The sequence below is a fragment of the Bathycoccus prasinos genome (assembly GCF_002220235.1).
Source record: "Bathycoccus prasinos genomic : Chromosome_14".
Taxonomy (NCBI): domain Eukaryota; kingdom Viridiplantae; phylum Chlorophyta; class Mamiellophyceae; order Mamiellales; family Bathycoccaceae; genus Bathycoccus; species Bathycoccus prasinos.
Genome location: NC_023995.1, coordinates 556,045 through 573,521, shown reverse-complemented (window position 1 = coordinate 573,521; position 17,477 = coordinate 556,045). Strand labels below are relative to the sequence as shown.

At 37.9% G+C, this 17,477-nt stretch overlaps 8 protein-coding genes across 8 annotated transcripts; 2 read left to right on the top strand and 6 right to left on the bottom strand.

The window, feature by feature from the left end:
* Positions 1–43: 43 nt before the first annotated feature.
* Positions 44–1,761, bottom strand: Bathy14g03120 (GTP-dependent nucleic acid-binding protein EngD; the record flags this gene model as incomplete). The annotated part of the gene is made up of 13 exons (XM_007509280.1): positions 44–124; positions 175–232; positions 284–348; positions 396–476; positions 526–615; positions 669–749; positions 800–892; positions 946–1,050; positions 1,100–1,225; positions 1,280–1,378; positions 1,425–1,574; positions 1,621–1,682; positions 1,737–1,761. 13 exons carry the CDS (start codon positions 1,759–1,761, stop codon positions 44–46), a joined length of 1,116 nt encoding a protein of 371 aa, XP_007509342.1.
* Positions 1,762–2,538: 777 nt separating this feature from the next.
* Positions 2,539–7,007, top strand: Bathy14g03110 (predicted protein; the record flags this gene model as incomplete). The annotated part of the gene is made up of 7 exons (XM_007509195.1): positions 2,539–3,928; positions 3,984–5,073; positions 5,429–5,764; positions 5,870–6,214; positions 6,267–6,362; positions 6,419–6,638; positions 6,672–7,007. The coding sequence occupies 7 exons, from the start codon at positions 2,539–2,541 to the stop codon at positions 7,005–7,007; spliced, it is 3,813 nt and encodes a 1,270-aa protein (XP_007509257.1).
* A 66-nt stretch (positions 7,008–7,073) lies between these two features.
* Tim (Tim circadian rhythm control protein Timeless homolog) lies at positions 7,074–8,657 on the bottom strand (the record flags this gene model as incomplete). Its single annotated transcript, XM_007509070.1, has 1 exon — positions 7,074–8,657. The coding sequence occupies one exon, from the start codon at positions 8,655–8,657 to the stop codon at positions 7,074–7,076; it is 1,584 nt and encodes a 527-aa protein (XP_007509132.1).
* Positions 8,658–8,822: 165 nt separating this feature from the next.
* Positions 8,823–8,981, bottom strand: Bathy14g03090 (unknown protein; the record flags this gene model as incomplete). The annotated part of the gene is made up of 1 exon (XM_007509029.1): positions 8,823–8,981. One exon carries the CDS (start codon positions 8,979–8,981, stop codon positions 8,823–8,825), a length of 159 nt encoding a protein of 52 aa, XP_007509091.1.
* Positions 8,982–9,473: 492 nt separating this feature from the next.
* Bathy14g03080 (periodic tryptophan protein 2) lies at positions 9,474–11,730 on the top strand (the record flags this gene model as incomplete). Its single annotated transcript, XM_007508978.1, has 2 exons — positions 9,474–11,645; positions 11,689–11,730. 2 exons carry the CDS (start codon positions 9,474–9,476, stop codon positions 11,728–11,730), a joined length of 2,214 nt encoding a protein of 737 aa, XP_007509040.1.
* An 83-nt stretch (positions 11,731–11,813) lies between these two features.
* On the bottom strand, positions 11,814–13,992 carry Bathy14g03070 (predicted protein; the record flags this gene model as incomplete). Its single annotated transcript, XM_007509044.1, has 3 exons — positions 11,814–13,355; positions 13,410–13,658; positions 13,717–13,992. 3 exons carry the CDS (start codon positions 13,990–13,992, stop codon positions 11,814–11,816), a joined length of 2,067 nt encoding a protein of 688 aa, XP_007509106.1.
* Positions 13,993–14,153: 161 nt separating this feature from the next.
* Positions 14,154–14,357, bottom strand: Bathy14g03065 (unknown protein; the record flags this gene model as incomplete). Its single annotated transcript, XM_007509102.1, has 1 exon — positions 14,154–14,357. One exon carries the CDS (start codon positions 14,355–14,357, stop codon positions 14,154–14,156), a length of 204 nt encoding a protein of 67 aa, XP_007509164.1.
* A 907-nt stretch (positions 14,358–15,264) lies between these two features.
* Positions 15,265–17,448, bottom strand: DXPS (1-deoxy-D-xylulose-5-phosphate (DXP) synthase, plastid precursor; the record flags this gene model as incomplete). The annotated part of the gene is made up of 1 exon (XM_007509278.1): positions 15,265–17,448. The coding sequence occupies one exon, from the start codon at positions 17,446–17,448 to the stop codon at positions 15,265–15,267; it is 2,184 nt and encodes a 727-aa protein (XP_007509340.1).
* Positions 17,449–17,477: the final 29 nt, after the last annotated feature.

Below are 17,477 nucleotides of genomic sequence, written 5' to 3'. Positions count from 1 at the left end.
AAGAATTTTTTTGTTTATGAGAAGTATTTTGCAATTTTGATTCTCATACATTAAATTTGAAAACCATGATATCTCCTTCCTTGACAACGTACTCCTTTCCCTCGAGTCTCCAAAGTCCCTTTTCCTTGATTTCAAAGTTTATAATCAAAAGTTTCACGATATTTTTATGCGTACCTTGGCCTTTGCAAAACCTTCACTAACAACATAGTCTTGGTATGAGACAGTTTCCGCCCTTTGTAAAGAATGTAATTTGAAAAAGATTGCCTGAATTAAATCCTCTTACTTGATAAATCCGCGTTCGAAGTCAGTGTGTATAACACCCGCAGCTTGTGGAGCAGTGGCGCCAATCTTGGTTTCACATTTGAGATGAAAAAAATATGTAGCAGTTTAAAAACCTTCGTGGTCCAGGCTCGTGTTTCTTTTTCACCCGTTGTAAAATATGTTTGAAGCTTTAGTTGCTTGTACACAGCTCTGACCTATATATTCTAATTAGTAGAGATACAAAACAAACTTTAAAAATCGTACAAGAGCAGGAAGACCCACTTCTTTTACTCCTAACTCTTCAAGGAAGAATTCCCGTTCTTCAAGTTCCATTTGTACAAGTTCGGATTCGATCTTTACAATGAAATCAAATAAAAGTAAGTTTTCGAGTAGAAAAAACTTTTTACCTTTGCAGACACAATACAAACAGCAGAGCCTTCACTATTTGCAAGATCAAGCAAATTCTCTACGTAAATATTTCCACTTCCCTTCACAAAGAATATATTCATACATTATAAGATCTTTTGATGAATTTCACCTTCGTGCGCAAGTCACTTTCACAAACATTTGCAGCATATATACACGGTTTTTGAGTCAGTAAATTGAGAGTAGACAGCAACACACTTTCATCCTTTATCATTAAAAAGCATTATCATCCTCGGTCAACCATTAATTTACGATTACCTCACAGAGTTTGAGAACACGAACTGGAATTCCACTTTCTAGTGATAGAGATACCCTTTCAAGCACTTCAAGTTCTGCTGCTTCTTGTGCTTTTTCTGTGGGACTCTATTGAAGGACATAAAATTGTAGTTTTCAAATGCCTTGAAGATCGAACCTTAGCTTTCCCCTTCTTTAATCTATCGATTCTCCTTTCAACTTGCAGCAAATCAGACAGAGCTAACTCAAAATTGATTGTTGCTACATCTTCTACAGGATTCACGCGCCCATCAACATGTATCACCTATGATAAGATTATAATTTTTGTTATTTCTGCGGTATCTGACAAAATAAAAACCTCGTCATCATCAAAGCATCGAACAGTATGAATAATCGCGTCACATTCACGTATATTTGAGAGAAATTTGTTCCCTAGTCCCTGGCCCTCTGAAGCACCCTATTCTACTTTTTAATATTTTCATCTTAAAGTGAAACTTTCCAACTTTTACTAAACCAGCTATATCTACTATCTCAACAAAAGCAGGTATTATATTTTCAGATGAAGAAATTTGAGAAAGCACTTTAAGTCGCTCGTCAGGTACCGCAACTATTCCAACATTGGGTTCAATTGTGCAAAATGGAAAGTTGGCAGTCTATTTATATTGTCAGTTTTGGGGCATAAAAAAGCTAACAAGTTACTTGTGCTGCAGCATTCTCCGTTAAAGCGTTAAACAAAGTACTCTTTCCTACATTTGGGAGTCCTAAAAATTTTCATCAGTTTCACATCTTATATTGTGAGTGATAATGAAACCGACCTACGATTCCAGTTTTCAAGGACATAGAAGTTCTCAATGTCAACTTTTTCAACGCCCGAGGTACGTTCCTCAACTACAGGTATTCGCTAAGTCAATTACTCGAATCAAACGTGAATATGTGACTGACATACCGTCAATATACTGCTTCGACCTTGGAACGAGGATGTAACATTAGCGTGAAGTTTCATTAATCTATTTGCTCTTGAGGCTGCCCTAAAAGCTGTTGGATACAAACACAGTAACACGGTAATAAGTTCAGTTCAGAATTATTTTTGGACTGTTTTCGAGGACGACGGATGTTCCACAGCCTACTATTAAGAGAAGAAAGGAAGAAATATAGATAAGAAGAGAGTATATATGGCCACCTTGTAAATAATATACGGCCATATACCGATGAATTACGTAAAAACTTTTACTTTTTTCGTGCTTACGCATCATGCATATCATATGTAACTCTTCCCATCGCAAACAAAAAAAATATTATTTTCGCGGGGGGGGGCATTTTTTCTCATTTTTTGTACGTTAAATTCGACAAGCTCAAGTGAAAGTTTAGAAATCAAATAGGCTTCGCCTGCGCAGGTTCGAATCCTGCCGTCTGCGAACAACAGTCGCAGACGTGCCCGAGTGGTTAAGGGGTTTGACTCGAACATTTTTTTTTCGCGGATAAACACCTCGTACATATGCTATATGCCATATGGCCATATATGCCATATGGCCATATGGCCTATGCATCATATCATATTCTCTCCATCATCTTATATTACCCTTGTATGTCTTTTGAATCTTATTTAAACCCTAAATTATGAATAAGAGTTTTCACAAACCCCCGGATAGCTCACTCAAACGAAGTATGGAACAACGCACAGAGGTTCCGTCTTTGCACATCTCAAGTACTGATAAATCGCATGTCACGATCAAGATAGGATATACTGTAACGCACGGGTGGGAACACACTACAACGCTCACGAAGCAGCAACTAAGTATTCTTGCTTTTTTGACAACTTCCTGTGGACGAGACAATAATTTGAAGAAATGTAATAAGAACAGGACGAATCTCGGGCACGATACGCTCAACGCTCCTCTCGACCCACAACTATCCAGCTCTGAACGACATGCACTATTGGATAATCCAGTTACTGTTGTGCATGATGCTCAGAATTTTCACGCATGGTACAGTACAATCGACGCAACACTTGCCCACGAGGCTGACGAAAGATATCGTTCCTATGCTCACAAATTGACCAAATTATGTTCAAGCTGTGACTGCCTTTTGACAAAAATTTACGATGGGTGTAGAAGCGTCTCTATCGTAGTAGCTATCCATGATGGTATTGAGAAAAGAGGAGAGACGTTAAGAAATGATTGCCAGAGACTCATGCGTGAAATAGAATATCTGTGTCAGTTCGCCAAAGCAATTATGTCAAAGCTTGTATTTTTTGATGAGATTGATAATGTTACTGGCTCACTTTCAGAATCGAATCTTCTTGTAGACACGTCTACGCTGGATAAAAGCTCTTTAGTCGATTTTATCCATCTGCTTGAACATCTAGACTCCTGCATAGAATTTATTGGGGAACATCAACAATATGCTGGTGGAAATAACTATAGTCTGAAGTTACAGCAGCTTCGTAGCAGGGCTCTTGCTTCAATACGGTTTCGCTTTATTGCACTTTTAAATGAAATAAATATTTCTATATCAAAAAGCTGCATGAAAGTGCAACAGGGGCAAGGTGTGCAGAATTCCGAAGTTCTCCATAAAAAAGTTATCAAAGAAATTGAAACTTGGTTCGAAACTTCAGAAGAACATGTAGTAACCTCTATATTTTATGTGAAATATGCCACTTTTTCACAAGATTTGAAGTTTTTGATCGGTGAGATTGAAAAACGAACCCAGAAAGCAGAATATAAATTACTGATGAAAGACTGTCATAATTTATACTGCGAAGAGCGTTCAAGGCTGTTATCTGGCGCGGTTCGACTAAAAATGCATGAAATTGTTGTGAAAGCTGCTCAAGATGTGCAAAGCCTTACTCGTACAGGAATTACATATCTAATGGATCTTGCTATGGCGGAAATCAGACTTTTCAAACAGTTATTTGCGATGAATCAACGTAGTGATGCTTTGGTTCCTCTCATGAACTCTTTTGGCGGCCTTATTTACGATGTATTGAGGCCGATATACATCCATATAGGTAATTTACTTCTTCAGAAATAATTTTTTTGACTTATTTTACGAAAATACTCCAGGAAATGTACATGAGCTTGCAAAACTAGCTGAAATCATCAAGGGCGAAATTCTAGAAGGAATACTTGCTGACGATGAAGAAACGCTTTTAGCACTTTCTCCTATATTGTACCATATGCTGGCTGATATACAGGAACGAATGATATACCGAGCACAAACATTTTTGCGTGACGAAGTTGGTAACTACATCCCATCTTCGATGGATATTGATTATCCGAAAAAGCTCATGTTTTGCAATAACTTGACCAAGAAGAACTCCCTCAATTTGTCTAGTCAAAGTGCTCTTTGGTACCCTCCGCTTGAGAAAACTTTGAAATGTTTAAGTAGTCTATACCGATGTATTGAATCAACGACCTTTTCAGGGCTGGCACAAGAAGCTATCAGTTTATGCACAGATAATATTATACTTGCAAGTAAGATAATATCTCGGACTTCTGGAGCATCGGATGGGCAGCTATTTCTGATTAAACATCTTCTTATTCTAAGGGAACAAATTGCTCCATTCGATGCAGAATACACAATAGAAGTAAAGGAACTTGATTTTAGCCATATGCGAGGTCATATGCAGCGTATATTTGCAGGAGAATTATCGTTGTTTGCACTGTCTCAAGACAATGCTTTTTTTGTTCTTGCCTCTGAAGGACGACCCCACGTCCTGGAGTCTACCGTGAATTCAAAGAAAGAACTCGAAAAAAAATTAAAAATTGGATGTGAAGCCTTCATCATGACTGTTACAAAATCAACTGTTGAGCCAATGCTTCGTTTTATCACGAAAGTAACAGCTTTTGAATTCTCCGAAGGGGATGGTAAAAAATTGTCCACTTCAGCTTTTGGATCTGAGAAAAGAGTTGCAGAAGTTATTTGCAGTGTGAACAGCTCGCTTGAAACTTCCTTCATTGATATGATGAATTCTCTGAAGATTTATATCCGGGGAACAGAGACTCAAGCTTTACTACTCAAACCAATCTTTTCAAATATAGTGGAAGCACATGTTCAATTCTTCAATATACTTCTTCAAGTGTACCCACGAGAAGTGTTAAAAGGCTATGGTATGCTTGAGGTTGATGAATTGAATAAACTTTTTCAGGGCATGTTATTATAGACCACTTAGAAAACATATGGCTATAGTATACTGTGCTGTGGTTAAGAGAAAAAAAAAGCTCGTAAAGAGATCATATGGTTGAATGTTTTTACGGGTAAATTTTGCAAACAATTTCTTTCTGACGAAGGCAGTTTATTTTTGACAGTTTGATGTTTTTGTGGTAGTGGAGGTAAAAAATAATCGCTTTTTTCTAAAAAAAGCTTTAATTATAAACGCCATTATCGTTGTCAACTATATGCATTAAAAATCAAAGCATGAGCAATATCATCATTTTATCATCATGAGGTTTAGCATTCGTTACTTTTGAAATACACGTAACTTTACACAAATACTGTAGAGAAATAGAAAGTCATATAACCCAAAAATACACAATTCACAAAAAAATAGGACAAGGGGTATTGACTTTCTTGACCGAACAAAACCTTTTTTATTCCTTCGAAAGGCATATGGAACGGTTTGGCAATCAATAGATAAGAGCAATGGCAAAAAAATTGCAATTAAAAGGATTACTGAGGCTTTTCGCAATCAAAGAGATGCAAAGGTGGCCAGTTATATGAGAAGGATAGCGTGCTCTTCTAACAGTTTTAAATACCAGCGTACAACTCGAGAAATGTTCTGCTTAAAAATTCTGGATAAACATAAGAATATTACCAAGTACGACATTCATTCCACTGTTTTTAAGTCTAACTTGCAATAAATTCTCTAGACTACTTAATATTTTTAGATGTGGAATCGACTCTGATATATACATGGTTTTTGAGCACATGGAGGCTGATTTACACGCAGGTTGGACTTTCAAAGTTACAAATGGAAACCTATTTTACATTACACGAAAATTGAAGTGTGTAGGTCAAACCAGCTGAAAACAGTACATAATTACTATGTGCTATATCAGATCCTGATCACCTTACAATACATTCATAGTAAAGATATAATCCATAGAGACATAAAGGTAGAAAGATTCACTTCGGACTGCTTTTTAAAAAACCTCTTCAAAAAAAAGCCTAGCAATATATTAATAAACCAAGACTGTCAAATTAAACTTGCCGATTTCGGCCTAGCGCGTGGAATATTCTGTAAACAAACACAAAGATATGCATGCGATTTAACATCGTACGTAGCAACGAGATGGTATGCGACCCAGTGAAAAAATCTTCTCATAAAAAATCACCAAAAAGAATAGGTATCGAGCTCCTGAGATTTTAATGAAATGCAAAGCATACTCAAAAGCTGTAGATATCTGGTCCGTGGGTTGCATTACTGGAGAGCTATTTCAAAGGTACATTGCAATCAAATCCCTCAAATCAATCGAAAGAGTTCATACTTTTTATCTAGGCGTGTTTTATTTCCTGGAACCTCAACCGCACACCAGATCAGAATCATATTGAAAGTAAAATGCAATTTAATATCCTTGAAGTACTATCCCTCAATTTTTTTCCAGAAAACAACTTTGTACTCTATGTCATGGGATTTGAAGAATATGAGTGGTGCAATTCTCACGGATATGATATCTGGTGCTAAATTTGATCATTTTTCGAAGGTAAAAAAAAGTCCTGTACTTGCAAGAAGCTTTCATATTTATGAATAGAAACTCATGCACAAGAAACCATTGGTAAGACTACTAAATGGACTACTGGCATGTGATCCGCAAAAGAGAATAACTGCTAGCAGTGGTCTCAGAGATATTATTTTTCGTCGTTTCATGGATACAGCCGAAGAGAATAAGATCGTAGAAACAGATTTGACACAAAATTTCAACCGCAAATCTAAGTCCTTCTGTCAAAATAAATTATCTTTAGTTGACCTCAAGGGGAAAACATTGCAGGAATACAGAGAGTGCTTATATACCGAGATCCTGAAAGAAAAATATCTCTTAAATACTGGTATATACCAAAGGTTACATGGAGGCAATTCAAGTTTTTAAGCCTCTCTAGACCTTTTCAAAATAGATAAAGGAAAGTCCCTCAAGATAATATCAAATCACAACACTTTAAGAAAATAACACCTCTAAAAATAATCTCTTTTTTTCATTGAGATGTTCTGCTGGTCTTGTAACTGCTAAGTGGAAGCAATTCAACACAAAGTGACATTCTTGTTGCAATAGCAGGGCATATTCAGAAATATGTTCCGGTTCTCTTCGCGACATCACACAATAGTCGTGCAAACAATCAAGGTGCCTAAATGAGAACAGCCTTTCTACACAATTTGCACTCACTAAACTCTGTAGATAGATATAAACTGAACCTAGAAGTGATTCATTTTTATTTCTACCCTTTAGTAGTCTCATGTGGTAGTAGATTATTGAATTATCATGAATATTCCCGTACTTACGAATGCCTTCATACTGACTTTGATGCGTCTTCATAATAGTCAGAGAAGAACTCAGCAAATTGATCAGAGAAAATAAGTATGCTGAAGGATATTTGCTCTTAAAGCTCTTCAATGAAATACAAACTTGTTCCAAGAGACTTTCAGTCTTTGATTTAAAGTATAATTCACGAATGAGAAATTTGCTAGCATCCTTTTCAGCTGAAGTTCCATGAACAGAAATATTATAGACAATTGACGTTATTTCTACTAGCATGCAACAAACTATGTTAGCTCCATAGTAATCTTTTTTGTTTTCTAGAGCTATCCATTCCATTCTCAGCCAGTGAACAAAAGAAGAATCAAAAATATCAGCGACGCATTTAATGCTTATCTTGTCTTTCAAGGCATTCTTATGAAAGAACTTGGAGAGGATACGTAAACCAAAAGTTGAGAATCGCAAGAGATTATAACTTCTAGTTTGCCATTCTGTAGCTCTTTGTTCAACATCTCCACTAGTTCTCACGATATCTCTCCACGCATGAAATATAAACGCTCCAAAATAAGTGGAATCTAATAATGCAACCCAAAATTGAGGTATACTTTTGTCAATAAAATAGGACTTTTCTGGGCAAAGAACAGGGTGAATGTGTGATTTTTTTATTTTTCCGCTCATTTCGACCACACGACGCACACTTTTTGGTTCAAATTTTCCATTGAACCTGGGTATATGCTTTTTCGTTTGATAAGGAAATTTCAAGCTATCATGAGTAAAAATGTCTTGATCCTTATTTTGTGCATTGCTGAGCTCTTCTGCTAATTTGTCTGGCGGAATGCCACGAAATAACAATTGTAAAATCTCAACCGCTAAAGCTGTGTCTTCATGACCAAGAATTTTCTTATGATTCTGCACCAACACTAGCAAAACATCCAAAAAGTTGTATTTGAAGAGACAAGAGGAAAGTATCTTCTTAACTCGCGTATTATTCTCTTCCTCTGCGATTATGAACAAGTTCCGATAAAATGTTAAAATCAGCTGAAGAGATTTTGACTCGTTAGTTTTGAAATTTGCTCCTCCACTTGACTCTAGTTGCTTCAGTGGTTCTAGTATTAAACCTAAGACTATCGCAAATATGTTCTCATTTTCGATGAGAGCATTCAAGTCGTTGAGATGGGCCCTATTTTGCTCCTGCACATTAGTTGCACTCTTTTCAGTGGGCAATGTCAAGAATGCTATCAGTTTCACTTCAAAGAAAGGTGAGAACATATTGACAAATGAACGATTTTGTGAACTCACCTGCGTGGTAGACCAGATTCCGTTCCTGACTGTAAGTAAGTATAAGTGGAATGAGATCTTTATGCATGATATTCCATGCTGAGAGCTGAAGCATCACATATCTCTCACTCGTTGAATCGCGACGTAGAAACCGTATTAGATCTTGTAGAGTTTCTTCGAGCAAAAACTTGATGAGAAGGTTTCGTACAACAAAAATTCAAATAAAATACCGAGACATTGGGAATCTTTTACGTATACATTATTCTGTCTTATCCCGATATTGGAAGTAAGACTGAGTAGATGCGCTTCATCCATTCCGTTGCGAGAATTGAGGGAGGATGTCAAATATTCGTATGCGTTTTGATGCAAGCAAAGTGAAACGATCGATGTACTGTGCAGTTCTTTCAGTTTATTTTATTTTTGTTTTTTCTGGAAAATATGAGGCCACGGTGTAAACCAAAAAAAATGACCCCAAAATATGAAATTTTCGTCTAAATTTCGAAATTTCTCAAAATTCCGAAATCGGGGGTGTGTAAACCGAACCATGAAAAATTCTAAAAATTTCATCCTTCGAATATCTTATTAGAAAAAATTGTCTGTTATCTCCTCCCCTCAACATACCTTTTCTGTGAGGTAAAAAACGGCACAAACACATCTCAACGCTATTTGTTTTACTTACTAAAATTTCAGCACTCAATGCGCCCCAATCCGATCAATTTTCGACTTTAAAGTAGAAACCTTGTATCTGCCCATTGACATAACCTCGAAGAAAGAGAGCAAAAGAAAAGGACACAAAAAAACGAGTAAATGATTCAACGTGTTGAAAAGATTATAGGAGCAAAGTACAGTGGTGGTAACATCTTGTTGAACAATGGCCTGCTTTATTTCAGTGTAGGAAAGTATATTTCCATATATGATCACGTGAATTTACGCTCAGAAGTGTTGCAAACTTCGAACTCTACAAATATTTCAATTTTGTCCACGAGCTCTTGTGGTAAATTCCTCTTGATTGTGGATTTCCTTGGTAGTATTTTTATTCTGAACCTTCAAAAGAAAACGACGATCACGAAAATAAGCACCAGGGAGCGTGTTCTTGATGCTAAATTTAGCACCGGATCTAAGTTTTTTGCTGTAGTCAAACAAGGTAAAGTTGACATTTGGTCATTGCAACTTGTTGGGTTGAGTTTTCAGAAAGTCAGTCTATTCAAAACTTTTGCAATTCCGTTTTTTCATACAGAAAATAATCGTAGCCTAAGCTGGAGTTCAGATGATAGTTGCATTGTTTTAGGCTGTGAAGATTACACTTGTAGAATTTTTGAACTGCGAAATCAAGCTGGCGAGGATAAAGCTGAAGTTCTGATTGGCCAAAAGGAATATATAATAGACACCCATATGAGTAATGACATGTCAACTACCTATTGTGTTACAAGGAACGGAACGTTGGGAACGTGGCAAAAAATAAAGGGAAAATGGAGAATGGAAGAAGTTAAAAAATTAAATTCCGTTTCGCTCGCATCATCTTCATGCTTCAATAGAAAGAACGCACTTTTAGTTGTTGGTTTTGGCAGCTTTTTCCTACTTTATGATATTCACCTCCACATGCAGCTTCAGAAAATTGCACTCGATCATCTTAGCCTAAGTTCTTGCAATTTTAGTGGCAATGGTGAAGTCATATTGTTTGGTTCTGACCGAAATGGACGAATATCTCTATGGGAATGGAAGAAGGAGTTGATGATATTCACCTATGAGGGCCATCAGCAAAATATCCGAACTTGTGCTTTTTCGAGAGATGGTTCTTTGATTGCTACTGGGTCGGCAGATTGTAATGTGAAGGTTTGGAATCATAATTCTGGAGATTGCGTTTCGACATTCTCTGACCATTTAATGCCAGTAACGGCAGTTACTTTTACAACTGCAAATCATATCGTCATTTCTGCAAGTCTTGATGGAACAGTTCGAGCTTTTGACCTTATTCGTCATCGTAACTTCAGAATTCTTGTTGGGGATGAATCTGGACAATATAGTTGCCTCGCTGTCGATAGTAGCGGCGATATGATATGTGCCGGGACGTGTGACACCAGTAAGATATTTCTATGGTCGCTAAAATCAGGAAGGCTTCTTGATGTGTTTGTTGGGCATGTAGCACCAGTCTCAGGTCTACATTTCAACCACTCAAACTCTACATTAATTTCTGGTTCATGGGACAAAAGTATTCGATTTTGGGATATTTATGATGGGAGAAAAAAAGAAACGGAAGTGATTTCACTTTTAAGTGATGTTACCTGTCTCGATTTGAATTCTTACAATTCACATTTGGCCGTTTCAAGTATTGATGGGAACGTCTCTATTATTTGCTCGAGGACAATGGAAATAATTTCTTCATTTGATGCATCCCAAGACATAAATGGAACTCAAGAAGATCATTATGATACAAATATACACACACTCGCTTATAATATGGATGGTGAACTACTTTTGGCTTGCTCTTATTTTCATATGTATACGTTCGAAAGTAAGGGTTACACACTCTTAAGACGTTTCGCTGCGGGGAATTGGATTCAAATGGAAAATTTATGCAGCAGCACTTCTCAACTCATATTTTCAGCCAAGTGCTCCCCAGTGAAGCAATGCTGGGCTGCTTCTACCTCAAATGGTCTATATTTATTTGCAGAAGAGAATTTTCGGAAAGCTTTGTTTGAAGTAGCTAAACAGAGTAAATGCAACAATGTGATTGAGATGATAGCAACAGGTTCATATTATGAAGCTGTATCAACTGCACTCGGGCTCAAATTAGACTTTCGCGTATTGCAATCGATTTTGTATAGTATTCCGCAGAGAAGTGTAGGAAATGTTATCAAAATGTTATCTCAAGAACACCTTGTGTTACTTTTGGAAGTGCTTCAATCTTGTCTGGCTGGGAGTAAACACTTGACAATTACTCTTAGTTGGCTTCATAGAATCTGCCTCACTCGATGCGAAGTTCTCTCGGCACTACCACTATCAAGCTTGACACACGTTTTAGGTCAAGTGTCAGATTTACACCATATGGAGAGTTGGAATATAAGCAAAAACAAGTATGCGTTGGATTTTGTTTGCCATTAATACAGAGACTTTTTTGTACCTAGTACTTTATTGAGATGTGCGTTTCTAAAAAGCGTTTGAGGGGGTGGAAAAGCTCTGTAAAACTGCATGGGACTCACGACCTTGAATTATGCTAAATCTCGAGACAGCATCCTCTACAACATGTCTCCAAATCTTATCTCTACACAACGAATTTAAATTGCCCAAGATCCAGCATCGCTTCTTTGCACGAGTAATAGCTACATTGAGACGCTGAGCGTCTGAAAGGAATCCAATATTGTTTGTTGCACGTACACATGATATGATAACGAACTCGCATTCTTTGCCCTGAAAACCATCAATTGTACTGACACACGGGACTGAAGTACTTCTTCCAAAAGTTTTTCTCAAAGTCTGTTCTATAAGATCTTTTTGTTCCTTATATGGGGTTATAACAGCAATACTCTGTAGAGTTCTTCCCGGATTCATAGATGTGAAACATTTTAGCAGAGAGAAAATCAAAGAAACTTCAAATAAGTTGACAACAGAACCTCGATTACTACGTGTTTCAAAGGTATCTCCAGTATCAAAAAGTAGATAAGGCTCGCTCGGCCACATCTTATTCATTACTCCCTTGTTCGACATGGACGGATCATCAGTCAGAATTCCATCATAAAAGAAACGAGAAGGGAAATGGCGAATTTCAGGCAACATTCTGTACTGAATGGAAAGAGAGATGAAATCAAAGTCATTTTCAAGCAGCCTCTGAAAGAGAGATCTGCCAAATTTCGCAGTTTTAGCACGTTCAGAAATTATAGTTGATGGAAGTTGAAAGTTATCCCCAATTAGGATACAGTGCTTCACTCCAAGAGTTAGCGGTATCAAAGTAGCAAGTTCATTCGCCTGTGCTGCCTCATCTATCAACAATACATCGAATACTTTCGAGTTCTTCTTCAAAGTATGACGTCCACATAATGTTAAAGTTGTAAAAACTATCTCTGCTTCATCCAAAAATGATGTCTCTAGCTCTATATATAGTTCTGTACTCTCATTTTTCCTACCTGGATTTAGCCCCGGAGTACGCTTGGTGTTCACAAGTTCAAGTCGAGCTAATTCAGCTATACAACGATCACGAATTTCAATAGACTGGATATACATGTCTATGCTATGAGTAATTGTTCCCGTAAGATTGATGTTCTCAATCTGCTGGTTTATTGCAAGCACATTGAAATAAAATTGAGAGTAAAGTTTATTCCATTCTATTTCTGATAAGGAAAGAAGGGCTTTAATTTTTGTTTGAATAAGAATAGATTTTATATCATCTGAAATGAGAGCATCAAATGCTCCCAATCGAATAATACCTGGTCGATAAGGCATATTATTTGTCTGCTTAAAGCCCACTTTCAAAACTTTCTCACAAATGTTGTCAACCGCAGCATTACTTGGGGCACATACTAGAATACGAGGTTTCACGAATATTTTTTCAATATCTCTGCACGCATCATGATTCTTCAATTTCCCGTGCTGTGAATTCGTTGACCTTCCCACATTTCTTCCTTCTATGAGAGCAGTAACACTTCCATAATATCTCTGGAAAAGAATTAAATGTAGAGTATTCAGAATACCAAACTAAAATTTAAAAAGTAAAAGTAAAAGTAAAAAATAGAGGTTCAAAGAGTTTACCAAAGTATGTGTTTTGCCTGTGCCAGGTGGTCCTCGTACAATAGTGAATGGTTCTGCTAGAATATCCTCATCTATAGTACCCATTGAGCGGTCAATCGCCCATTTAATGGTCTTTTTCTGAATCTCATTGTACAGTAGATCAAAACTTTGGGCATAGGAACAACTGTCCAAATAGTGACCGATTTCCTTAAGAGCAATATTTTGCTCATAATAAAGTTTATGTGGACTTAGGATTGCTTTTTTCAAAACCTTATATAAGAATATTGATAGATTTGAAGGATCTCAAGATTAAGATAACAAATCATACCTCATGTATTTCTTCGAAAGCATGAAGAGCCATGTAGCAGTAAAATCCTGAAGTAAACTTTTCCGATAACACTGCCCAAACACAAAAATAGGCATTTTCGGATAACAAGTTGCTAAAATGACTAATCAAAGATTCCTCCCCGTGCTCTTGAGAAACTACAACTGTAACTTGACATTTCAAAGGATCAGAAGATGTTATTATGCCAGTGCAATAAGACTCGCTCTTTATTTTATGAAATGTAGTACAGAATTTTCCATTTGAGATCAGGATTATCATTCCTGTTTGAAAGTCTTTCAATTTAGCTTCGTCCTCGATCTGAATGTATATTGTAAAAATGGCATTCTCCCTTCGCACTTTTATTACTTTGCAAAGATGCTGTAAATCTTGAGCTATACCAAAATATTTATTGAAATTCTTTTGAAAATTTACAAGATGAACTAACCGATATTTTCAAACAAAACAGCCTCAATGCTTTCTACAGTTTCTTCCAATAGCGCAGGATAAAAGCTCTCCCTGTATTGCTCACATGATCCAAAACTCATCGGAATTAATTTTAAGTTGTGTTTTAGAGTTTTAAATATCCCAATCTTTTTTATGTCCATAAAGAATTTGAAAAACTCTGGCTCCGCGGAAGGAAGCATTTTGCGGAAGAGGGACTGTGTCTTTCTAAGCTTCAAAGGATGGTTTCAAAAACACCAAGAGAGGTATAACTACTCATGAACATTCGCATTCTTTACGTTTTTTCGGTATTCGAAACAATTCTTGACGTGCTTTAAAAATAAATCTAACGAACTTCATTTCTTTTAACGAACAGATGAGTGGAACTGCTACAAAAACTTTCAGCTTTGTTCCCATGTTCAGATGTTCACCTATTCTCATCCTCAGTCAATATCATATCATATGATACCCAGTATTTGAAAAAAATAAATTTCGCGAGGATATATACGGAGCGACACGTAACAGTTTTTTTTAGCTTTTAGAATTTTCATTTTTCAATATCTCCTGTGAAAACACCCTGGACCTCCTCCCCCGCGGCCCATCAGTGCACCGTGGGCGCTGAGCGGGAAATAAAAACCAAGACTCGCATTCAATTTTTTTCTTGCCAATTTTGCAGCTTGTTAATTCAAGCAGCTTGTTTAGCGAATTTTACAAGATTGCAACTCTCTCGAGCTTTTTGTTGTAATGGGAGTTTCAGACAGAAAAATCGTAGGCAATGGCGTCGGACTAGGTTTGAGTTTTAGATTTCTTTACTTCTTTACGTTCAGGAACATTTTTATTACAGGTGCCGGCATTGGTTGTGGTTTCGGTCTGGGTTGGGGTTTCGGAGGTATCTTTTCGAGCTTGACTTTTCTTTTCCTCAACTTACATTTTCTTTGAAAGGAAGCAACTTAAGCGTTCTTGGGTTAGGCTTTGGAGGAGGGTGCGGAATAGGCATAGGCTTCGGCTGGGGGTACGGAATAGGTTGGGGCAGCAAGTATATTGATCAGAATATAAGTTTCAAAAAGTAGTTCTTTAAGCAGGTCAGAAAAAACTTCATTCAATCTCTACTTATTTTGCTAGAATTTGTAAAGATTCCGCCGTCTTCCCTTGGAGAGATAAAACAGTTGATGCGATATGAGCTGGAGTCAAACCCGCTTGCTCGAGTTGAAATTGATCAGAACCATGCTCAATGGGAACATCGGGGAGTAACAGTGGCCGCACTTTCAAGTTACCATCCAATAATCCATCAAGAGCCAGAAATTGAAGCACGTGTGAGGCGAAACCTCCTACCGAGCCTTCCTCTACAGTGACCAAAATTGGATGTTCTTTTGCCAAGCGACGAATCAACTTTTCGTCCAAAGGTTTGCAAAATCTTGCATCAGCAACTGTTACGCTAATGCCGTACTCTTCAAGCAGTTTGGCTGCTTTTAAACAGTTGTTCGTTGGGGTTCCATATCCTAACAAACATGCGTGTGTGCCCTCGCGCAACACCTGGCCTTTTCCAACTTCCAAAGGAACACCTTTATACCCTGGATTGCCGACTTTAACTCCTTCCAATTCTAAATCCAGACCAATACCAGGGCCGCGTGGATACCGAAAACAAGATGGACAATCGTCAATCGCAAAAGAAGTAGCTATCATATGGCATAGTTCTGCTTCATTCCTGGGTGCCATCACTACCATGTCAGGGAGACAAGCCATAAAGGTGATATCATATGCACCTGCGTGCGTAGGACCATCAGCACCTACTAAACCGGCACGATCCATGGCAAAACGCACAGGTAACTTCTGGAGTGCAACATCATGAACAACCTGATCAAATCCTCGCTGTAAAAAAGTTGAATAAATTGTGCACATGGGTTTCAATCCTTCCGCAGCTAAGCCGGCAGCGAAAGTAACGGCATGTTGTTCTGCAATACCAACGTCAAATGTACGCTCTGCAAAATATTTTTCGAAATGGTTTATTCCTGTTCCCCCTCCCATTGCAGCATGTACTGCCACGATACTGTCATCAAGCATAGCTTCACCTACCATTGCGTCTGCGAAGACTTGAGTATAAGTTGGAATAGTTGTACTCGCCTTCTTTTGCTCGCCCGAAGCTAAGTCGAATTTCGATACTCCGTGATATTTATCTTGAGCTGATTCAGCGAACGAATATCCGCGACCTTTTTCTGTCACCACATGAATAAGGACAGGACCGACACTCTTTGTTTCCTTAACTTCTTGCAAAATTGCAACTAAATCATTAAGATTATGTCCGTCCACAGTTCCGATGTAATACAACCCAAGCTCCTCGAATAAGGTAGCACCTGAACCACTAATCATACCTCTGGCATATTCGTCAACCTTCGCAGTGACTTCCTGCACGGGAGTTGGCATTTGCTTTGTTATCGCTTTCGCAGACTCTCGGAGCTCGCGAAGAGGTTTCGAGGACTGCAACCTAGCAAAAGTTGAAGATAAAGCTCCCACTGGATCTTGATTTAAACTATTGTACTGTGTCGGTAACGATACTTGTTGATTGTCATTTAATATAATGATCATGTTTGTATCAAGATAGCCTGCATTGTTCATCGCTTCATAAGCCATCCCACCTGTTATCGCACCGTCTCCAATGACAGCAATAACTTGGTTCGATTTGCCCTGCATATCACGAGCTACTGCCATACCCAAACCAGCAGATATTGATGTACTACTGTGACCTGCGCCAAAACAGTCAAATGGACTCTCGCTTCGTTTTGTGAACGGGGATAAACCATCCGTTTGTCTTATCGTATTCATGCGATCTCTGCGTCCAGTGAGAATCTTGTGAGGATAAGCTTGATGACCGACATCCCATATGATCTTATCAGTTGGTTGATCAAAAACGTAATTTAACGCGACTGTGAGCTCTATGACACCGAGACTTGATCCCAAATGACCACCAGTTTGAGACACGTTATAAATCAAGTCCGCTCTGAGTTCTTTCGCGACCTGTTCCAACTGATCTGCGCTCAAGTTCTTGAGATGGCTTGGAAAATTAATTGTATCCAAGAGAGGAGTGGTGGGCTTTGAAGATATGGCCCCATATCCAGCGATCCCCGGTATCTGGCCTTCCTCTAATTCGGACAAAGCATCGTTTTGTGAAACTCTTGTCGTCACGCTACGTTTAAATTTCAGCTTTCCATTTTGGATATGCTGACGCCTCGATGCTTTTTTATGAGAGGACGCTGAATAGTCTAAGTCTCTCAGCGCTGCTATTTTCATCCCCGACATAGAACACGTCAACATTATTTCTAACTTAG